General features: G+C 33.4%; 1 protein-coding gene across 1 annotated transcript; it reads left to right on the top strand.

Moving 5' to 3' along the window:
* The first annotated feature begins 6,325 nt into the window (after nt 1–6,325).
* On the top strand, nt 6,326–22,642 carry LOC129743655 (protein sickie-like). Its single transcript, XM_055735742.1, has 7 exons — nt 6,326–6,455; nt 6,544–6,672; nt 6,735–6,872; nt 6,937–7,270; nt 7,334–8,486; nt 8,550–8,814; nt 15,114–22,642. Exons 1-7 carry the CDS (start codon nt 6,411–6,413, stop codon nt 15,711–15,713), a joined length of 2,664 nt encoding a protein of 887 aa, XP_055591717.1. The 5' UTR covers nt 6,326–6,410; the 3' UTR covers nt 15,714–22,642.
* Nucleotides 22,643–24,331: the final 1,689 nt, after the last annotated feature.

Here is a 24,331-nt window from a genome sequence, read left to right as displayed (position 1 = left end):
TTTCTAAGGTATATTGTATATTAAAATCATAAATTTGCAATCAAAAATTTATCAAGCAAATTTGATCCGAATATTTATCTGATGAATTTCATCTCTTACTTTTTTTTCGAAAATTTGATTTATTTTCATCAAAGGTTACAGGCTCTCCTAAAAAAGCTTATTTTATGTTCAAATAAACCAAGTTTGATCTACCAGACTCTGAATAAACAAGTAAATGAAAGTGAATTTTGCTCACCTTTTAGGTTAAGGACCAATTTTCTAAAGCAACGATTGAATAAGAAAACTTTTAATTTAAAAGTGCTTTTAATTGAATAGTCCTATATAAACATGATTTGATTTGATTTTTTTTTTTCATTTGAGCTGTGTTGGTAAAAAATTCATAGGAAAATATCAGTCACAAACCCCCCCCCCCCCATGAGTTGGTTCTTCCTACGGCCCTGTCAGTAAGACCAACCTTTCAATTGTGATTTAATAAAATTTCGCGTCTTCGAACAAGTTTTGAACTTTTCTTTTAGCAATTTTATGTTATTGCATTATTCAGCGCCATTTACTCAAGTGAAATAAGTGTGCTTGTAAAAACTTAAACAAATCCCAAATTACTTTGACTGCTGTTGAGATTCACCTGATTGTATTAAAAAAATATAAGTTAATTAGCTAGCTTTTTATCCTCTTAAACTTGAACAATATCAACCTTCTGCCACTTTCCCAAAAATTTGAAGTCGTGTAACTGTTTTAAGCAAACAATTGGTTCGTTAACATCAAAATCTTATCAACATCATCATCAACACACAAGCCCGTTTTGTCACGTTTTATCATAAAAATAACACTTCTCTCCGGCATATCGGCCGACTTGAACATAACCAGGTGGATCATGTTTTCATTTTCCTTCCTCTTCACTTGGCTTAGCAGATCGGGCTACTTGGAAGAATTTAGTCGATCTCGTTTATCGCGTGTGTAATTTTCGCTAGAACATATTGTACAAATTTCGAAATTCAAGCTCATCGAACATTTGTTTTGAACAGTTTTGTTTTCTTCGAAGTGATATCGGTGGAAACTTAGGGAAGGGTAAAATATTTATCGGTAACGCTTTGCCGTTAATTTTACGCGCGTGGTGAGCCACTCGTGATCTTTACACCTAATTAAGCACGCGGAACTGCGAGTGTAAGTTTCACGGAGACAATTCCACTACGACTCGTTAGTGGAATGTTTCGGTTTGCAAGCGTTGATTTTCAGTTTGGTTCAGGAATAACTACGTCAAAAAAATATCAGTTTCTTTTCGAAACGATTTTTAAATTTTATTATTTTTTATTTTCACAGAAACGACAGATACACCTAGAATCTAACAAATTTATATCAATGTGATGTACAAATTTTTTTTTAGTAGTTTAAGGTTATTTGAAGTTCCCTATGGTAGTATCATTAGGTCACTTCTGTTTGTCAATGTAATTTAATAAATGTATGATATTATATTTATTGGAGAAACTGTTTAAATCACAGTCAAAATAACTTTTAAGTACTCATAAATGGACAGTCCCTAAACATATACGACCTTACGGTGCAATTTAGAGATGTTGAAAGGAGGTTGGAACTATTATCAAAAATCAAAAAAATGCAACCTATTCGAGGCGTTAACCTGTCAAAGGCTCCACCGAACGGCCTGTCAAACATAATTCGTCTCATTCAGGCAAACTTCGACCTCACCATTTTTGAGACCCCGTTGACGCGACGCAACGTTCGGTTTGGTGTCTCAATTGATGACTTGCTACCTTCGGAAACGAAAAATTAACATACTTAATCAGCCAGCACGCGTCAAATCTCTTTCCACTGTCAATCACCTGTGGCAGTCGCCGTCATCGTCTGAGGAGTAGGAGAGTTTCGATTTTTATTTGATTAGTCCCGCCTCAATTTTTGTCAATCCTGGGGGCCTTGCGGATGACCTTGTGGCCAGGCAGCGTCCCAACGTCGAGAAAGAAAACCGGAGATATACCGGATTAGCCAAACACAGTGCCTCGAGGGATTTGGAGGATTTATTGGAATTTTTTTTTGTTTTAAACACATAAACTAGATTCCTCTAGGCTGCAAGCCATGCCTCAGGTACTATAAAACTACCAAAAACGCGTCGTCAAAACTGGATCAGTAGGCTGTAGGTCGAAGCTCCAAAATTGGTGCACCGTCAAAGCAATTTGCATCGCTTGCTACCATTTTTCAAACGGATGGCAAATACCCACCCATTATAAACATTTGGAACGATTTATTTATTGCTATTGCTACCAGAGATTAATCGCCGTTTAAGTTGGATAATATTAACAAATCGTTCATTTATGTGACACTAATTAAACTTTTGCATGTTTGCTTGTTGACATTTTAAAAGAAATGGGAAGGATATATTTTCATAGTAAGAAAATATGAGTTGGCCTCTTCAGATTTAAGAAATAAACCGGGTTTTCGGATTACCAATATCGTGTTTCGATGTATCCTTTCCAATTATTAGATCATCATTCTTCCATTTCATTGCCTTCAATTATAAGAAAATACGGAAAAAGTATTGTTTTTCTAAAAATATTTCGCTTTTATTCAACTGTTTTTCGGATTAATCCTCGACCAACTTTAAATCTGAAGATTTCAACTGTAAACACAGAACTGCCTCATGGGGAGATTAGTGTCAATTTTTTTCCTAAAACATTTTTTAAAAATGTATACATAAAAAATAGTAAAAAAAGTGATACTAAGAGTATCTGATTATTCGGGTTAGAGTTCTTTTATATTATTAGTTCTTCATTTAAAATCATTACTCTCAAAAATAAGTCCAAAAAGTGTTCAGTTTTTTTTAAGCTTTAAAAAAACGAAGGATCTTGAAGGCTACATTTGAAGGAAAAACTTGTTTGGAATTCTAATCAGATTCATTTTCAACACTTGTAAACTCGCTACATTCTGATTTTAGTTTAAATCTTTGATTTTGAAGTATGGAAGAGTGGGGAATCATATGTCTCTTTTTTCATTGTTCCATAACTTCTTTATTATAAAAGATAAAATGGAAATAAAATATGTTATGGGTTTCTATATTTTTGAGGTATCAGAAGGCATTTTTTTTTAAATTTTGAAAAAATTATTTTCTCCAAGTTCTGACTGTATAAAAATATGCAATATTGTTCGATATCGTGGGCACTAAATCCAAATTAACCAAAAAACATGCAAATTTTATGAGCTGACCCAAAACTGTCATTTCATAATTCATTTTGTTATTTTAAAGCAATTCCAGATGAAGAAATAAAAAACAAAGTTTTGTATGATCGAATAGATTCAAAAACCAGGCTCGCGACCGTTTTGGTTAAATTCCTTATATAGGCCGGACAAAATATTTTTCGTAACTTTTCATTTGGCATAAGAAAACTTTTAGATAGGGAAAACGTTTTTTAAGATATGAATGTGTATAAAAACATAAAAATATAGGCGGCCCAAGATGTGTGGCCCACGATTCCCCACAACCTATGATTTGCAAATTGGTTGCGTTTGTGGACTTCTTGAAAATGACAGGACTTAGATTTCAAGCGTATGAGCATATTTTTGTTATGAACTTTAGGTTCCCCATTGATGCAAATAGCGGGTGCTTGTTTAATTATTTTAGTAATTTTTTTAAAGCTTGTTAAACAAAAGAAGCAAATGATGCGTATTTAAATCAACAGCATATAGAAAAATATGCTTACGCAAAGCCACGGCGATATCAGTTGCATTGAGATGTTTATCTCAACACACATCTGAGATATTCAGAGTGGCCCACGTTATCCCACTCTCCCCTAGTTATAAACAATATTAATAATGGTAAAGAACAAACCAATAAAATATATTTTCAGCAGAAGTTTCCTGAATCTGATGAATTAGTTATTTTATCATCAATAAATCAACATTAAAAGTTCATTTTATTATTAAAATCCTGTGAAAAAAATTAAATTTAGATTTTTCAAAGAACGTTATTTTGAAAATGAGTTCAGGTAATTTTTTATATAAGTGGTTTTTACCTTTTATGTGTTTTGTTTTGGGCAATTTTAAGTTTGAATTCGAAATCTGAATTCAGCATTTTGAACCTGAATAATTTTTTTGAATTTCTAAGTTTATATCGATTTATGAATCTAAATTCAGAACAAGAATCCCCAATAATCATTTACAGAAAGACAGAATCCATAACAGAAAACTGTTGAAGTCTGTCTTGAATTTTGAATCTTTGATTCTCAATTTGATTTTTTTTTTCAATTGATTATTCGTAATTCAGCTAGTGAAACTGAATTAAAATTTCGTATGATGAAACTCTAATTCTTCAAACCCGGGATGACCAGCATGGAACTTTTAAGATATTCAATTCTGCATAAGAATTTAGAGTTAAAATTTCCAACCCAAATCGTAAAAATGGTTTGTTATTTTAAATATTCACTTTTAATATTCCAGAATGATGATATTCGAACATAGAAAATTAATCTTATTTTAGTTTTAAATGCAAAACCAAGATTCCTATCAGAATTTTGTCCCAATGATGAACCGAACTTAAAATCAAAAATATTTGATACAGATTCCACAATCCGTTAACAGGCAAAAATTTAGACTAAAAAATCAGAAGAATCAGAGCATTGGAAATTATTCAAATCTAGGCAAACCAAATATTTTTCTGCACTCATCCGGGCAGTGCAAATCCAGACTGTTTCATTTAAAAACCTTGTAAAATCCTGGCCTTCGTTTTCAAATTTTTTACTTAATACTGGGGTATATCCTAGCAAATTAAGGAATTCTTCAATAAAAATCAAGAAGAAAAAAAACTCGAATAGATGTTTTTTTCATCGAAAAACATCAGCTTGTTTATTTGGATAAACGCAATTTAAATTTTTTTTTGATTTTGAAAATAAAGAAAAATTATTCTGATAAAATCCGGCAATCAGGCAACCCAAATGAGTATATTCTTTTTGAAAATTCGATATTCGAGACTAAGGACTGTATCCGAAGTTCATGTACAATGAATAACTTTTTAAAGTGTTTTTCGAGAACAGTTTTCAAATATCTATTACAAGTTAGAAAATTTGGAATAATTCGTAGTAGAATTGTGGACTTGGGATAAGATTTTGAGGTGTTGGCCATAGTTTTGAGTTGAGATTGTTATTCTAGATTCACTTTAGTCGTTCATCGAAATTTGATAAGGAATTTCAAATTTTCAGTTTAGAGAAGAACATTTTTCTTTACACGTTTTGGACCGTTTTGTTTTTTGCTCTATTCGGTGCAATTTTATTTTGACTCGTCCATGCTTAGCTCAAAAAGTGGCTATCACTGCCATCCGTTTTTCGGGGGGAAGGAACGTTTTCTATTTAAGAGCCGAATGCCCGGCTTTGATCCGATTAATCAGGTATCCTGCAAACAAAATCTTATTTTAATTTTAAAAAAATCATTCAAAACGGTAAATAAACTTCCTCCTAGGTTCAGGATTGTTTTGCAAAGTTTTGTTTCACTAGCAGCCCGGGCCACTTAAATAAGTTTCCGGGCCATTTTCGGCCAAAAGAACTTCCGGAAGAAGAAGGCGGCAAGGTTCGCAGGATTTGGTAACCGGGAATTGACCTAAAAGGAAAGAGTATCAGTTATTGATAGAAATTCTACAAATTTACCTGTCGGTTCATGCAGTCGTTTATTTTCATTGCTTTAAAAACACATTCCACTTATGTACATGTATTGTTTGGATGTGTATTCAAGTAACACTCGCATCACAAGTATCACACAATCAATCATAAGAACAAAGTTGAATTTTCTATATAAAGCGTAAAGCATATAGCATATAGGCATATAGCTGAATGCCTAGGATCAATCATACATTTGTAGTTGAATCAATCTTATTTACAGTTGCATCTATTATACCATTATAGTTGAATCTACCGTATTCATAGTTGAGTTTGAGAAGTCAACCAGGAATGTCTAGTTGAATCTATTATATTTTTAGTTGAATGCATAAAATCAATCATACAGTTGTAGTTGAATCCATCATATTTATAATTGAACCAATTTTATCATTACAGTTGAATCTATTCATTAAAACAAAATTGTTCGATGAATGAAACTTAATAATAATAATAATAATAATAATAATAATAATAATCTATTATATTTATAGTTAGTTGAGTAAAGTCAATCAATAGTTTGTAGTTGAGTCAATTATATTTATAGTTGGATGCGAAAAACAACTACACTTTGATGATTGATATATCTAGCTAAAATAATTGGAACAACGGTCGACTTTTTCTCCGTGAATGCTTTAGGAATGTGAATTATTCTTAATATGAATCCATTTAATAATGACGATGTCAAATGTTATAACCGTTTCGTATTTTTTCTTCTAATTTCAGGCACACGTGGTTGCCGCCTTCGAGCAAAGCCTCTCGAACATGACTCATCGTTTGCAGGCGCTGACGGCAACAACAGAGAAAAAGGTAACAAAATCAATTTCAAACTGACTTATTCAAAGTAATAAGTGTTTTTTGCTAATCCAATTTTTTTTTCTTTTTTTTAAACTTCCAGGACAGCGAAATACTCGAAATGCGACAGACGATCGAACTGCTGCGGAAACAGTCCATTCAAGCCGGTCTCACCACAGCCCACATGCAGAGCATGGGCGTCCAGGTTAACGGGCAGGTCAATGGAAATGGGGTAATTTCTTATTAAATTCCTTACTTAATTCTGGTTTACTGATAACATTATCCTGATTTTAGAATGCTGAACCAGCTGCAGCTCAGACGATGCCAACGGGAGCAGAAATACAGCGTCATCACAGTTCAGATTCGATGTGCTCGTTGAATTCCATCAGTTCCGGTTGTTCTGCTCAAGACAAGAAGAAAAAGAAGGGATGGGTAAGTTCTTTCAATGACATCACTGTTCCAACTTTTCCTAAAATAAACATTCTAAAAATTCCAGCTCCGAAGTTCATTTACCAAAGCGTTCTCACGCAATGCCAAAATCTCCAAAACGAACCGACACGTCAGCAGCCAGTCGTCGAATTTGGACCAAAATCATCACAGCAGCAACCATCACCACCATCATCACCATCATCATCACCACAGCAACGGGAACAATAATACCGGAAACGGCACAAACGGGAACAATAATGCGCTGCCTTCTTCGAATGGTAGCGGCGGTAAAATTGTCGAGCAAACGCAATCAACGCACAACGCACAACAAATGCCACAACTGGTGTCATCGCCTACTAAGAGCGGAAGCCCGCTCAAGTCGGTCACGCTGGTTGAAAATGGTGAGATTTGTTAATGAGGTTATACAGTTAAAGGTTTTAAATTTTAAATTTTTATAATTTTAGCCAAACCAATAGACGCCATAGAAGTGAACGGCAATCCCATGGTGGAGGACCTCAAGAAGCAGCTTCGTGAAAAGGACCTCGTTCTGACGGATATCAGATTGGAAGCACTAAATTCCGCCTCCCAACTGGAATGTCTCAAAGATACGGTGATGAAAATGCGCCAGGAAATGATGAATCTTAAGCAGAACAATGAACGCCTCCAAAGGCTAGTAACGACGAGGTCTTTAGCTGGAAGCGAAGTATCCCTGGGTCCAGTCAGTCCTAGCGGATCAATGGGAGAACCTCGAAGGTACAGCTTGGCCGCAGATAACGGCATGTCTCGACCGCCACTGGATCTCCCACAAAATCTAGACGAAACCGAGGAAGACAATATTCCACCGGCTCCTGCTCCTGAGCCCCCACCAGCTCCCCTAAGTCCTGCCATCATAGCCGAGCTGTCCCCCACGATCGAACGGGTAGCCATGGTTGACGAAATCCTCACAACTCCCGCAGAAGATGTGGCCGATCCGGTCGACGGCAAAAAGATTGCTATCGCCGTCTATCTCGGCCAGCCAGAATCCTTCGGAAAATACGCCGAAGATATGAACGAATGTGATAACTACCAAACTGCCAACGGAGAAAAGTCAGAGACCGAGAACGGTATCGACCGAAACGGGCGTAAATCCATCTCCGACCCACAGGAAGTCGGTCCAACCGGCCCCAATGAATCCATCATCGCCTACACGTACATCTCCGGGAAAACCACCTGGCAAAACCTGGACTACATCGTGCGCAAAACATTCAAAGACTACCTGGGCAAAATAGACCCCGGAACAAATCTCGGACTAAACACCGATTCCATAACTTCGTATCACCTAGGAGAAGCCAAACGTGGTCCGGAAATGGGTTTCCCAGAGCTGCTACCCTGTGGTTACATAATCGGTCACGTGCGGACGCTCTACATCTGCCTTCAAGGTGTCGGAAGTCTAGCCTTCGAAAGTCTTATCCTGCGAAACATTGTTCATCGATACATCTCCCTGCTAACCGAGCATCGAAGGCTAATCCTCTGCGGTCCTAGCGGAACCGGTAAATCCTACCTGGCGAGAAAGCTAGCCGAATTCCTGGTCGCCCGATCCGGTAGGGACAACCCAGCGGAAGCGATTGCCACCTTCAAGTAAGTCCCCTTCTTTACCCAACAAAAACCAATCAAATTACAACTTTTATCTCTTCATTTTAGTGTGGATCACAAGTCTTCGAAGGAGCTGCAACAGTACCTGGGGCACATTGCCGAGCAGGCGTCGATGGCCAGTGGTGTTGAGGGCCCAGCTGAAGAGCTGCCGGCGGTCATCATTTTGGACAATCTGCACCACGCCTCCGCCCTCGGGGATGTGTTTTCCTGTCTGTTGAGTGCAACGGCGGCCAAGCTGCCCTGCATCATCGGGACGATGTCGCAGGCTACGTGTAACACTACCAACCTGCAGCTGCACCACAACTTCCGATGGGTTTGTATATTAAGTTATTGTGCTATTTAAACTCGGCTAAGGAACAGAATAGGGCATTTGCACAGTGCATTAGTATTAGTAAGCCGTTGGGCACACAAAAGTGGCAGCCTAATGCAAAATGAATACGATTCGAAGGAAGGAAGTTAGTTTTTGACTTTATTTATGAAAACTATCGAAAGTTTTTCAATAAGCAGCATATTTTTAAGAAGCCAGTGCATTTGTTTATTTGTTCGCAATTTTGTTTTCTGATTTCGAGTGAGATGCTTTGAAAAAATTAAGATTCTGTGTAGGATACGACTGTTTCCTGAGGATGCAGATTAAATATTGCTAAAGATCTTTATAAATTTCGCAACGAAAACACTTGGCTTCATCTTCCGGGTTAGAAATTCTAAAAGATACACCCGAAAACTTTAACAAAAGATCTAGGGGAACCGTTGAATGTACCTTTCAAACATAATAGTCATGTGTTTCCATTTTGTTCTGGTAGTTTCTGGACTGCTACTCAATCAAATATTCACCAAATTGATTCAACTTGTTAGCCAATAATTCTAAATATGCTTATTGGCACTTTTTTTTGAGAAAAAGCGCATTCATTTAAGTTTAAAACAACATTTTAGCTAAATTTAGCCTTTTTTGCTTATAAAAACCACTGATGTGTGCCCAACAGACCTCTTGTATGTGTGTGTAGCAAAAGCCCTATAGGGCATTTGCTACACACACATACATGAGGTCTGTTGGGCACACAATAGAGGTTTTTATATGCGAAAAAAAGCAAAATTCAACTGAAATATTGGTTTTCCCTTAAATGAATGCTCAATTTCCCAAAAAAAACACTGAGAAAGTTTTTTTTTCTCAAGGGATTTTAAGCGACAATGGCTTATTCATCCCGAACTGAGAAAGTATATTTCGAATCATTTGATAACAAGCGGAAATGATCTGATTTTAGGATTGAATTTTGGGTTGCCATCTTTATCGTGAGTGAAAAAAGTACATTGAAGTCTTTTTAATATTAAATTTTACAGAATTTGTTGATTCTCATCCTTCAAAAACTCCTGTCATAGATTATCCATATTTACATTGGATTCGAGGTTAGAACTTAAATGTAGGTTCTCATCATTAATTTTCAATACCTTAGCGCTGATATTGCTCATATCATGGTTGAGATTTTCTCAAAGAAATTTTGTATTATTTAAAAGGCTTCTAGTCCTCTGACATTTGTTAAAAAGGATTACTTTCAAATTGCCAATCACAATTTCAAATAAAAACATTTTCTAACTGTTCAAAATTGTCCTAAATGTTATTGGGATTGCAACAAATTAACTCAAAAGACCACCTTAACAAGCAGGGGCTCGTACCAAATACTATCATTTATGAAAGCACGTTAAACATCCCAAATGAGATTAGATTGAATTACTTGTAGCACACATAAAATAAAACATTATTCAATTTATTAAATTAAGCTCAAAATTTGCACATTTTCAATTATCATGGAATATTTTAAGATTTATGAAACAATCAAGTATTGTTCTAAAAAACCTAGTTTAATAACATTCAAAAAATCACGAATCGAAAACCTTTAAAATTTACTTTTTGGAATTTCTTAGTCGATATTGTGTAGATATATTATACGCACTCAAGTGAATTCAAACTAAATTTTAAAATCCTTTACGCAGTCAGTAAAGAAGCATGCATTTATGTAAGTGGTTTCGTGGGAAATGGCAAAACCAATCATCAAACAAAACCTTGCTATTTAAAATCCATTTTGATCTGATTTTTAAACAATCGCTATTGTTACTCATCTTTCATTAATGGGTTAATAAGATGAAACTTCGTTATACTTTTCCTGGGCCTGGGATGATCCCTAAAAAAACCTTATACTTTTCCTATTATGTAGCACCGAACAGAAAAGCGACAGTTTTACTAGCGACACTTTTTACTAGCGAGATTTCTGTCATTCGCAGGTTTGTTTTTATTTTTTCAGTCCATAAGTTCGGTCACATAATTTGGTTTTTATCTGCATGCATAATACAAAACAGCTAAGGTTTTTGAAGCAAATTTTTATGCGAAATTTTATGCAAGGGCCTAGAAATAAAAGTAGGCGATGACTGAATGAAATCGCACGCGTTTTCTTTTGCTTTGCTAATAATGAAAATAATTCTCGTTTTTCATTTGAGTGAATCTTTACAAATTGACATTAAGTGGTATCAACGACAACGTATCGCCGGATATCAGGGATGACCTTGATTGCAGTCCTGTTCTAGTGCAAGTGATAAATAAGTAATTTTATTCAGTTAGAGTTTTTGTGAAAGGATTAATACAGTTTGGCTAACGTGGCACCAAGCTTCAACGTAATGGTCTAATGAATGATTTATCCCCCGAGCTAAGAGGGAAGATTTGGGTTGCTTTGATTGAAAAATGTGAGCACCGCAGAGCGGGACAAATCGCGTTTGTGACGTCATATTCACCCAAGTAAACATACCCGATCAGGAGAGCATATCAAAATTGTAACACAAACCCATCTCGACGAGATATTATTAATTTATTAGGATATAGCTTTGATTTCATAATCTTCGTTATGGTCCTTTTAGAAAAAAATGATTATATCTCTTTTGTTTTTGTCGGGCAAGCAAATGTCTCGAAAACTTTTATTGGAAGTTTGAATGGTCTCATTCCAATGCATCAGACATGGTTCTGTGAAAGCGTGCGGGCCTCTCAACCTGCAGGTCGAGGATCGAATCTCCTGGCTGGAAACACAATGCTTGAAAGTTTGAGTACAATTCAGGAGGAGGCAGGTACGTCAATCCATTCAGCGGGACAATTTTCGAATTTTGACCTGAAATTGAGTTTTTCGGCATGTACCAAAAAGGTACATATGCGTACCTTCTCTCAGAATTGAACGTACCTCAATAGTTTCAGAGTTATAGAACTATGTGATTGTCCCGTTGAATAGACGGTTCGATTTCAGGATCTCGCGTATTAAAAGAGCAAAAAAACATACTTTTTCCGGAAAATTGATGTACCTCGGAGGTACATCAAATTTCAATAACAATTTTTTGTCAAACTTTGAAATTTCTCATACTTAGTTATATAAACTTTTTTCCGGTGACTTTATATACTCAAACAAATATCATATTTGAGTTGCTTGAAGAATTTCAGGGCGATTTGATGCATTATTTGTCATACTTAAGTGTACTTAGTATGAAATTTTGCTTAACACTAATTTTTATGTAGTTGAAAAGCAAATGTTGAATAATTTTGCTGTTTTTTGACCGATTTCCTTCGTTCTAGAAAATATCTGATGTACCTCGGAGGTACATCAAATTTCAATAACAATTTTTTATCAAACTTTGAAATTTCTCATACTCAGTTATATAAACTTTTTCCAGTGACTTTAAATACTCGAACAAACATCATATTTCATCAACTCAAATATGATATATAGTTTATATAACTAGGTATGACAAATTTCAAAGTTTGACAAAAAATTGTTATTGAAATTTGATGTACCTCCGAGGTACATCAATTTTCCGGAAAAAGTATGGTTTTTTGCTCTTTTAATATGCGAGATCCTGAAATCGAACCGTCTATTCAGCGGGACAATCGCATAGTTCTATAACTCTGAAACTATTGAGGTACGTTCAATTCTGAGAGAAGGTACACATATGTACCTTTTTGGTACATGCCGAAAAACTTAATTTCAGGTCGAAATTCGAAAATTGTCCCTCTGAATGGATTGACGTCTGATCGGGCTCTCCTTGCCTACAAGTAATGCGTGTTAGACCAAAAGTGCATACAAGCTTTTATGCAAGACTCATATTTTTTCATTTTGGTTGGTCTAATTTGCATTTGCATTTTGATTGAGATATAATCTTGGTATAATGCTATCGAGGGCTGATATAATTTAATTATGCTTGCATGGACTTTTTGTTATAATTTGAGATATTTTAACATCCTACGAGTACTAAATTATATCTCAGTTTGATAGGAAAAAAATGAATATCAAAATATCTCATCATAGGGCTTGTGATATAGCTCAGTTGGCAAGTCTGTTGTCTCCTGAGCCGATGTCCGCGAGTTCGAGCCCAAGAGTAAACATCGAACACAGTTGTACCGGATAAGTTTTTCAATAACGATCCGCCAACTGTAACGTTGATAAAGTCGCGAATGCCATAAAGATGGTAAAACGACTATAATCGAAACAAAAAAAAAAAAATATCTCATCATGATATAATATTGTTTTTCTCTTCTGATCGGGTGAGCACTAAAGCTTTGCATTTTATAGCTTTATTCCAGCATGCAAGTGCTAAATTACACAATATTAGCACATCAAGTGCAATTTTGCATTACAACTGCCCTTCGAGTGCTATGCTGCATCATATTAGTAATATAGCACTTTTTTTAAAATGTAACTAGCATTTTATCAGCTTTGTTCAATGCTTTTGAAATGCAACATACCTAGGTCTAAATCCGAATAACAAATGCTATATTTTCTAAGCATTAAACTGGCATCACACAAGCTTGCTTTAATGCATTTTCTCACATTGTAAGCACTACAGTGGCATTAGGTCAAAGCACATTAGCATTGATTGATGCTGAATTAATGTAAACTTAGGGCACTGGCCGATAGAAATTTGATTCAAATAGGGCTTTTTTCAAGGAAATATAACGTTTACCTGCTGGTTTTGATTATCAGATTATCGCTTCAGATTATCCTGATCAAATTAATGTACAATTTTGATTCCTTAATGTAAATAAACCATCCTGAACATTGAAACACTCTACAATCAATAACTAAGTTGGTAGAATTTCTTGTTTTAGTACAATCAGCGAGAGAATGAAAAGTTTTATAAATTTTTCTAATGAAATAGTAATCTCTCTGTTTGTGACATTCCAACTCTTTTTTTTTCTTAATTTGTATCAATTTGATGTCTGCTACAAAGTTGTTGCCAGGAAAATTTCCTATTAGATCATGTTATTGACATATGAAGTTGAAATAACGCTAAAGGTAAGACAAGCGTTTTCAAAGTGATTAGTATGATTTTGTCTTCGAAAAAAACCACCAATTTTTTTTTAACCTAAAGGTAAAAAAAAAATTCTAGATTCCCCGATGGATTCTTTAAAATTTTAGCTCAAATGAAAGGAGAAAGTCCCAACTTTCAAATGATGCAAAAATTAGCTATGCTTTTTTTCGAAATATAGATACTTTGGATTTACCCGGATATTGCCCGGATGAAATGCTGGCAAGTTTATTTAAAAGTTTTTAGATAATTCTACCAATCATGATGACCTATTCAGAAAATTGCTTTTTTTTCAAATCCTCACAAATTATCTAAAAGCTATTTTGAAAACGGGAGATGTTTTCCTTTAATCTGTACCGCAAACTTCTTTAAATTACTGATTACTACCTACTCCAATTTTTTCAAATTTCGAAAAAGCAAAATAAAATTTATTCCAGATGCCATGAAATCCGTGATTTATGTTTTATAATTTTGTAGGATTGATTCACATTATAAAAATAAAAAGTTTATTCAAAAAGTACTCAATTTTTTAAGCAAGTTTTAACTAAACTGCTCTTATTTGGATGTTTGAAAAACGACTTAAACGCTGCTGACGTGTTTCTATACAAAAAATGAAATTTTTTTTATGTATTGATCCCGATTCTCTAGTTTCGATTCCTTTTTTTGAATTCTAGAACTTGAATTACTTGATTAAAGTAATGTTGATTTTTTTTTTCATTTTCGGGGCTAACAAACGCATCAACACTTGAATCTCGTTCTCAAGATGTTAAAGACTTATTAAATACTTTTCATCATATTTGAAAATGTGTTAAAGGTAATTTGTTTAAATCGTAACCATTCAATCCAGTCGAGAGTCTGGTCTGGTCAAATTGAACAACTTGAATGATACTTTTTTCCTTTGTCATCAATGTTGAATCAAATGTTTTTGTTCTGAATTTTTGGTTTTTAAACCCCTTTTTCTCGACTATTATCTGTGATTTGAGCTTCTGAAAACCTTAGGAAACGAATTTTTGCAGTATTAATAGCGGGGTTCAATTTCTAAGCGTTTGATTTCAACTGAAAACAAGCCCATCAAGCATTTTTAATCTTCCTAATTACAAATTTGAAAATATCATATTATTAGTAAAATGTTCATTCACTCTGACAATATTTCCACAAAAAATACAACAAAAACTTCTTTTGTAAATTAGTCATTGTCTGTTAAAGTTAAAGTCTGAAGGATATTAACGCACGGAATCAACACTTATTTTCAATGCATTTTCTCCTATCTTTCAACCCTAGGTCCTAACGGCCAACCACATGGAACCGGTCAAGGGCTTCCTCGGGCGATACCTGCGGCGAAAACTGTTCACCATGGAGCTTCAATTCCAGCAGGCGCAACCCCAACTAGAGAAGGTCCTCCGATGGCTCCCCACAGTTTGGCAACACATCAACAGTTTCCTAGAGACGCACAACTCGAGCGATGTCACAATTGGACCTCGGTTATTCCTCTCCTGCCCTATGAACCTGCAGGACTCGCAAGTGTGGTTCACCGACGTTTGGAACTACCACCTGGCTCCGTATCTGATGGAAGCGGTTCGGGAAGGAGTCCAGCTTTATGGTCGCCGAGGTGGCAGCTGGGTCGATCCTTGTACGTTTGTGCGGGAAACCTACCCGTGGCCAGTGAGCCCCACGACGGTTCCCCAGCTGCGGCAAATCACGGCCGATGACGTCGGGCTGGAAGCGAGTGCCCCGGCCAATTCTGAGAACCAGGATCCACTGCTGAATATGCTGATGCGCCTACAGGAGGCTGCAAATTACAACGGAAATCAGGAACCGGACTCCGATTGTGCCAGTCTGGACTCGAACATGACCCACGACAGCTCGGCGGGTGCTGAGTAAGGACTAGAAAAGTTAACAGCCTAAAAAAAAGCGGCAGGAGGCAGGAGTGCGATCAAAAAAGTATTAAATCATTGATGAAAACATCATTAAAATATTCACACACATTTTCCGAGTGAATGACTCGAGACGGGGAAAACGAGCGAATGTGAGTGGTTTTTTTTAAATTTTATCAATTTCAAATTTTCTCGGCGCTTAAATCGCTTTGATAGTAGTTGGTACATCAGCTCACGAGGCCGAGTTGAGGGCAATGATTCGTGTTAATCAACGAGCGATTAATCGATGCCGATGAAATGGAACAAACAATATTGCTCGGATCGGTCTTTTTTTTGTTGCTGTCCATAATTTTGCAAAATGGGGCGGCTGCTTGTTGCACACAATGAAAATCAATTTAATTAATTGTTTTGTTACGCAGTCGTAAATTTGACCAATCCCCAATCCTTTCCTATTTTTTTTTTTAAATGGAAGGAACATTATGACGATTGTGAGGAGGCCTCCCTCCCCCCATTTGGATGCGTTCTGTTGCGAAATTAATTGGACTTAATGAAAATATTGTTTTTGATCTATTGATAATTTTTCATATAATTTTTCATCTTGAGCTCAATGAACCGTGATGGATTTATTGATTCGTTTGATTGGAATTCGGGCAAAAAAAATGGTGCAACACGAATTGAAGAGTTGCCAAGCTTGGAGTCTTTTTTTAAACCATGTATCTTTTATGTTATTGTTATGTTATGTTGTTGAACCCACCAGTGGCTGATAGGTCTTTCGACCCGAGGCGGTACGGGAAGTCTCGATCACACATTCAAATATTGTTCATGCTTAACTCACAAACAATAATTGCAGCACAACCAAGGGGTCCGTTACCACTGGCTTGGGACAGGTTTGACTCATCTTACTCACTTCAAACTGTTCGAAACAAATAAAGATACCTGGAAAGGTCCCTAAGAAACCTATTCCAGATTCCAAATTTGCCGAGATACTCCGGCTGGCTTGAACCCACAATCCATTGTATATCAGTTTTCCACTCGTTTGATGCCCTGTCCAACCCCCCACTAGTCCCCAATAATAGAGTTAAGCTATTTTATTATTTAATATAATGAAATTTAAAACGATCAATGTTCAAGTGGTACTTAGCTGATTTTATTCCTTTGTTGATTCCTTTCGCCTTGAAGAAATCCAAGCAATCTACAGGAAAAAGCTTCGACGCTGGCACTCTTATTTTTCTACTGTACCCGGAAAGAATCTCCCTTGTCAGAAAGATAATAAACTTTAAAAAAAATCACTAAAGTTTCTCCACCTTCATCACTGATTCAAAATAACTTTCTTTGAATTTTTAATTCAAATCGATAAAAAATCCTTCCGGATCTAAATAGACATCTTCTTCACTCCACAAATCGACAAAAATGCACGGATTGATCTCGAATTCTATTACCGGTTTTCCCGAAAATCTATCTACACCAACATCAAGAATTTTCGTTATGTTTAAGTAAATTAATCACTACAATGACTAAATTCGAAAAAAAATCTTAATAATGGAAAACAGAAATTTAATTTAAAGACCACAGAGGAAAAACGTGGTCGCGGAAAAACCTTTTTTTAAACCATGTATCTTTTACATAAAAAATCAATTTGCGTGATTTTCTAAATGTATGAAAAAGAGTGGATCACTTTGTGTACTTGGATGTACCTTCTACCTCAAAAAGTCTTGGCGAGAAAATTAAAAAGGTCAATCTCTCAAATCGAATGATTTCCTCAGCAAAATCAATAAAATCGAAAAAATGAAGATACGGAAAAAAACAAGAAAATCAAGCAAATCAAAGACAAAAAAAAATGACAGAGACAGAAAATCAAAAAGAAACAAATTTCAAGAAAATACAAACTATGAAAAAAAATCAAGAAAATCAAGAAACTTAACAAAAAACTCGAAATCGAGAAATTAAAGTAGATCAAGAAATTTAAAAAATCAAGAATATCATGAAAATCAAAAAATCCAAAGAAATAAAGGTAAAAAATTGATACCTTAAAATAAAAAACATCTAGAAAATCAATAAAATAAGCACGATCAAACGATTCACAAAGTTATGAATTCAAAACTAGTAAAAAAAAATCAAGAAAATAATGAAAACAAATAAAATCAACACCATCAAGTTAATCAAGTAATCAAGAAAATCAAGAATATTACTAAAATAATAATAATCAAGAAAACGAAGCAAATCAAGCAAATTGAAAGAATCAAGAGAATCAAGAAAACTAAGAAAAATAATAAAAAAAGAAAAACATGGAAATCAGGAAAATCATAAACATGAAGAATAGAAAAAATCGAAAATATCAACAAAATTAGAAATAAACAAAAATTTGAGGAAAATTAAAAAAAAAATAAGAAAATCGGAAAAATCAAAAAAATCTGAAAATTAAAAAAATCAAGAAAATCAAGAAATTAAAAATAAAAATAATTAAAAATCAAGAAAATCAAGAAAATAAAAGTTTCAAAAATATCCGAAAAATCGAGAAAATTGAAAAAATCGCGAAAATTAACAAAATCAAGTTTATCAAGAAAAAAAAATCAAGAATATCACGAAAAAGAGAATTCGAATAAAATTAAGAAAATCTGAAAAAGCAAGAGAATCGACAAAATAATAAAAAATCAAGAAAAAAGAAAAATATAAAAAAAATTGAAAAACTTAAGGAAATCAACAAAAATGGAAAAATTAAGAAATCAAAGAAGCCAAGAAAATTTAAAAAATCAAAATATTAACAAATTCAGAAAAATCAAGATTAATAAGAAAATCAAGAAATCTAATGCATTCACAAAATTCAGGAAAATCAGGAAAATCTAAAAAATCGAGTAAAATAATCAAGAAAATAAAGCAAAATAAGGAAAATTTAGAAAATTAAGAAAATCAAGAAAATCGTCAAAATCAAGTAAATCAAGAAATTCATGAAAATTTATAAAATTAAAAATTTTAAGAAAATCAGGAATAACATGCAAAACAAGAAACTAGAAACAGGAAAAAATGAACATATAGGAAATCAAGGAAATTTAAGATTCAAAAGTGTCCAAAAAATGGAAAAAAAGTAAGAAATTAAATCAAGAAAATCAAGAACACAAAGAAAATCGAAAACAGCAAGAGAATCAAAAACATAAAAAAAAACTAAGAAATGAAAAATAAAAAAAAAATTAAAAGAAATAAGAAAATCAAGAAAGTTGAAAAATCAAAATATCAACAAAATCAGAAAAATCAAGAAAATTATGAAAATCAAGAAAACTTATATATTCAAAAATATTCGAAAAAACAAGGAAATCTACAAAATCAAGAAAATCAAGAAAAATGTTTCAGTCGAGAAAATAAAAAAAAAACTAAGAAAATCATGGAAATAAAGAAAATAAAAAAAATCAAGTAGAGTAAATCAGACAAAAAAAAGAAAATCAAAAAATTCAAAAAAATTGGAAAATTAACAATATCAAGATAATTGAAAAAGCAAGAAAATCAATGAAAACATTAAAATCAAGAAAATAAAAAAATATACGAAGAAAACCAAGAAATTTGAAAAAATCAAGAAAATCAAGAATATTTAAAACATGAAGAAAATTAAAAAAATAAGGAAAATGAAAAAATCAAACATATCAATAAAAATTAAAAAAAAAAATCAAGAAAATCAAGAAGATCAGAAGAATCAAGAAAATCAACTAATTCAAAAAAAAAAAAAATACAAATAAAACATATTAAAGATTCCAATTCCAATTAAAGATTCCAAAATAAACGGAAAATCAAAAGAAAATTAAGAAAATCAAGAAAATCCACTTAATCAACAAATCGTGAAAACAAAGAAAAAATCAAGAATATCACAAAAATCAAGAAAATCGAAAAAAATAAAGAGAATCGAAAAAATACAAACAATTAAAACATAAGAAATATAAAAAAATCACTATTAAAAAAAATCGAGAAAATTCAAATAGTCAAAATATTAAAAAATTCAGGATCATCAAGATTATCAATAAAATCATGTATATCAAGAAAATTTATACATTTAAAAATATCCGAAAAATTAAAAAATCATGAAAATCAAGATAATAAAAAAACCATGACAATTTAGAAAAATGAGGAAGTTTAAAAAATTAAAAAATTTAAATCAATCAGAAAATTCAGAAAAATTCAGAAAAATTAAAATGAAGAAGATCAACAGAATCCAGAAAATCAAGAAAATCTAGAAAATCAAGAATATCAAGGAATTTAAATAAATTATGAAAAATTTGAACATCAAGAAAATAAAATAAAACCAAGAAATTCCATAAAATAAGAATGATAAAAAAAATTAAGAAAACAAAGGAATTTAAGAAAATAAAAAATATTAGTAAAATCAAGAATATCAAGAAAATCAAGAAAATAAAGAAAATCAAGAAAATCAAGAAAATCTAGAAAATCAAGAAAATCAAGAAAATCAAGAAAATCAAGAAAATCAAGAAAATCAAGAAAATCAAGAAAATCAAGAAAATCAAGAAAATCAAGAAAATCAAGAAAATCAAGATAATCAAGAAAATCAAGAAAATCAAGAAAATCAAGAAAATCAAGAAAATCAAGAAAATCAAGAAAATCAAGAAAATCGAGAAAAATTAAGAATATCAAGAAAATCAAGAAAAAAACAGAATTAAGAAAGTCGAGTAAATCGAGAAGAAAAGAAAATGAAAAAAAAACAAGAAAGTCAAGAAAATCATAAGAATCGATAGATTCAAGAAATTCTGGAAAATCCAGAAAAAACAAGAAAATTATTAAATCAATAAATTCAAGACAATTAAAAAAAAAAATCAAGAAAATAAAAAAAATATGGAATATCCAATAAATCAAGAACATTCTGCAAATCATTCCAAATGATAAAAATTTGTTAAAACTAGAATTTAAAGAGAATAAAAAGAGTCAAACTTAATTTTCAAAAGAAACAAGAATAAGAATAATATCAGGAATATTCAGAAATTTGAAATGATCAAATGAATCGAGGAAATCAAGATCATCAAGAAAGTCGCAAATTTTCAATGCGGGATGAACAAAAAACAAAAAAAATAAGAAATTCAAGACAAAAAGCAAATCTTTTAAATCAAAGGCATACAAAAATTAAAAAAATCAAAAACTATCGAAAAATGAATAAAATAAAAAAATTAAAAAGGAGATAAAGAAAATCAAGAAATACAAACAGAAATTCAACAAAATTCCAATAAACTATGAAAATCAAAAAAAAAATCAAGAAAACAAAAAAAAAGAAAATCATTCCCACAGAGAAAATTAATGGAATTGGAAAAATTGGAAAATCAGTATGACCATATAATTCAAAATGAAGAAAATTTCAATATAATCTGAAAAACCGGAAACTACGGAATAAAGATATTTTTTAATTTTAAAAATATAAAGAATACCAAAAATTGAAGAAGAATCAGAGGGTTGAGTGAATCAAGAATCAAAAATATGAAAAAAAAAACGAGAAAAATTAAAAATCAAAAGATTCGCCAACATCTTGAAAATCAATCAAATTAAAAAAATTTGTTGGAATCATTCAAAAATAGACCATAACATTTTTCTTCCTCGTTAGATTTTTTTTGGCTCTGTTTGTCTAGTTTCGTCGAGATCTTTTAACCTTTTAAAGTACATCCAAGTACCCTAAGAGATCCCAGTGTCATGAATTTTGCCGGGCCTCCTTTGATTAGAATTAAAACTTTTATTTTTTCCCTTACTTCTTGAGAAATGACCTAAAAACAATAAAAACCTTCAAAGGAAGGCAAATACAATGAAGTCAAATAATCTTTTTCAAGAATTGAAGAAGATACAATAACATCATGAAAAGGACACAAGATATCGGGTTCAAGTTGTGGAAACTAGAAAACGATAAGACAAAAACTCGAACTGATCGTTAATAAACTTGTGAAGGTTCTGTATAGCGAAAAATATATATATTTTCGATGTATAAAGTAGAAAAAAATAAAATTAACACTTGTTAGACTGTAAATATACACACTGAAAACACACAAACACACCAATCGGAATAATAACAACAGATATGAGGAGAAGAGAAAGCAAACGGTCTCGAGGAAGAGTAACAAAATATACTAATATTTAGCTAGGTATCAAATATCAATCAAAGAAGGGATTAAAATACCCTTAAAGTTTTGCTTAATGAATTAAGAAATAGGTAAAAAAAACATTTATCAACACCCATCAACAACCTTGATCTTAACTTGTGCTACGTAATTTGTAGATTGTCTTTTCGTTCCAATTTGAGACTTTGTTCCGCGCAGTGTAAGTAAAAAAAAAGTATTGCTTCCAAAGCTTAAATGTTTGAACGCCACGTTTTGCTTACCTAAAACCTACTTTCAAACTTCTACAAACTTATTCAAAACATCAGCTTGTATTAACACCCAGAATCTATCAATTTATACACGCGTATATTATTGTGACTCTATTGTTGTACACAGTTCAATCTCTTCCGCCATCGAGTTTATCGATGGTAGCATGAAAAAAATCCTCAACAACTTTTGTTTTTTTACTGTGTCGTAACCAAAACCACAAGCAGATCAAAAATTCTCCAAAAAAATCGACGTAATTTGCTCCCTCGTACCCTTCCAAAATCACAACCCTTTAGCTAGCAAAGCAAATTTTCACATTCTCAATCACGCTGTATCATTGTGGCCATTAAGTCTCATTAATAGATGCATAAACTCTACGGAACGGAATCAAGCCTACATTCGAACTTTAAAATTGGCTAAATTGCCTTAACTATATACACCACTAACGTTTTTGAAGACGACCCAAAAGACAAACCAAAAAATAAAAAGCTCACAGATTCGGACCGAAGCCAATCAACAAGAACTTCCGAAAAGAAAAATCTTATTCCGTACTAATGCCAATCTATTCTAGAGAAAGAGAGAGAGAGAGAAAACCAAACTCACATCACATAGCCAATATTCTATAGCTATATAATACTAATCTTTGCAACAACCACAAATGAAACATAAAAAAAAGGAAACTGAAACAATATAAATATACACACAACAACAATATTTGAAGATAAAAAATGGCTAAGATAAAAACGAACAGAGGCGTCGCGCAGATTTTCGTTTGGCTTTACAAGGGGACCATTTTTTGGTCCCACCGGAGAGGGAAACTAGTACTCAAATTTAAGAAACACTAGAAACGACTTTATAGCTGAGAGAAAAAAAAGGGAAAAGAAAAACAAGAATCCAAACCTATATTATTATGATTATTACTATTATTATTATGACTGTATTGCTATTACTATACAACAAATCAAACAGAAAACAGTTTCGCTAAACACAAACAAACAAACAAACAAAAACTTAACCGTGTTACACTGTGAAAAAAAAAACGGTGAAAGTTAGTTAAACACTAAGTCTTTTGCTGAACTGCAGTCACTTTTTGTCGGTGTCAGAAAGGACTAAGCGAGGAAAAAAATAACAAAAATGAAAATAAAAGCAGCCAACGTGGAACGTGATCTAATTTATTTGAAAACAAAATCAAAACAGTGTGATTTTCGAGTTGCTTATTCCATCCGAAAGCCCTTTATCATTGTTAACTTTGTAATGTGGAAGAAAAAATAGATATCGAATAAAAAAGTCAATTTTATATTTATAAGTTATGGTTTTAAGGTATTTTCAGTGGTCAGCTTTGATATGTGTCTTCTGGTCAATTGCATGTTTTTTTTCAGTGAACACATAATATTTTTGTATGTGGTGTGAGTAGGCTGTGACCTATTGAGACAGACGGTTTTTTTTCCTGACAGCAAAACTCCTGAGGTCCGTAGTGCGAAAAAAGTAAAAAATTGGACCAAAACGAACCTTTTTAGACCCCAGGGTTTGGGAAATTCAAAAATAACCCCCAATCTTTTCGGTCTATTGCACATGTACTTTTTTTTGTAGAAAATCTAGGTTTTGTTACCTCACGTTGATGATCGTAAGAATAATCCATTTTTTTTTATTTAAACAAAAGCATTTGCAAGTTTGTCAACAGCGTAATGGTTGCTCGCCTACTCTGTTGAAAATGATGTGGGGTTTGAGATTTCAAGTTAAAGCCGACTACAAGCAGCTTCCGGGACAGGAGTTTTATACGGCTAAAGGAAGAGGAAACGTAGCAGATATTTTCAAGCACATGAAACTGTCAAAGTTCGCGAAAAAATATCTGGTTTGGCAAGCCATCTGTATCTGTGGCTTGAAAAACAGCATTTTCATAGCTTCCGGGACTGTCAATCAAGAAATTTGCGTGAAAGAGTGTTTGAATAAACGTCTGCTGCCTTTCCTGAAGAAACACGGTTGTTCCGTACTGTTTTGGCCGGATTTGGCATCTTGCCATTACGGAAAAAGGCCATGGAGTGATACGCCGCCAACAACGTGCAGGTGGTTCCCAAGGACAAGAATTCTCCCAACACGCCAGAGCTCCGCCCAATTGAGAAATACTGGCCTATTGTCAAGCGGAACCTAAAGAAGAAGAAAAAACTGCCAAGAACGAGCAGCAGTTCAAGGCAAACTGGCTTTCTGCGGCGAAGAAGGTAGACAAGGTGGCTGTGCAAAATCTGATGGCAGGGGTTAAGCGTAAGCCCCGGCAATTCGGATTTGGAAA

The sequence above is a fragment of the Uranotaenia lowii genome, chromosome 2 (assembly GCF_029784155.1).
Source record: "Uranotaenia lowii strain MFRU-FL chromosome 2, ASM2978415v1, whole genome shotgun sequence".
NCBI classification, from domain to species: domain Eukaryota; kingdom Metazoa; phylum Arthropoda; class Insecta; order Diptera; family Culicidae; genus Uranotaenia; species Uranotaenia lowii.
The sequence above is the reverse complement of the archived record's forward strand: the minus strand, read 5'-3'. Positions and strand labels throughout refer to the sequence as shown.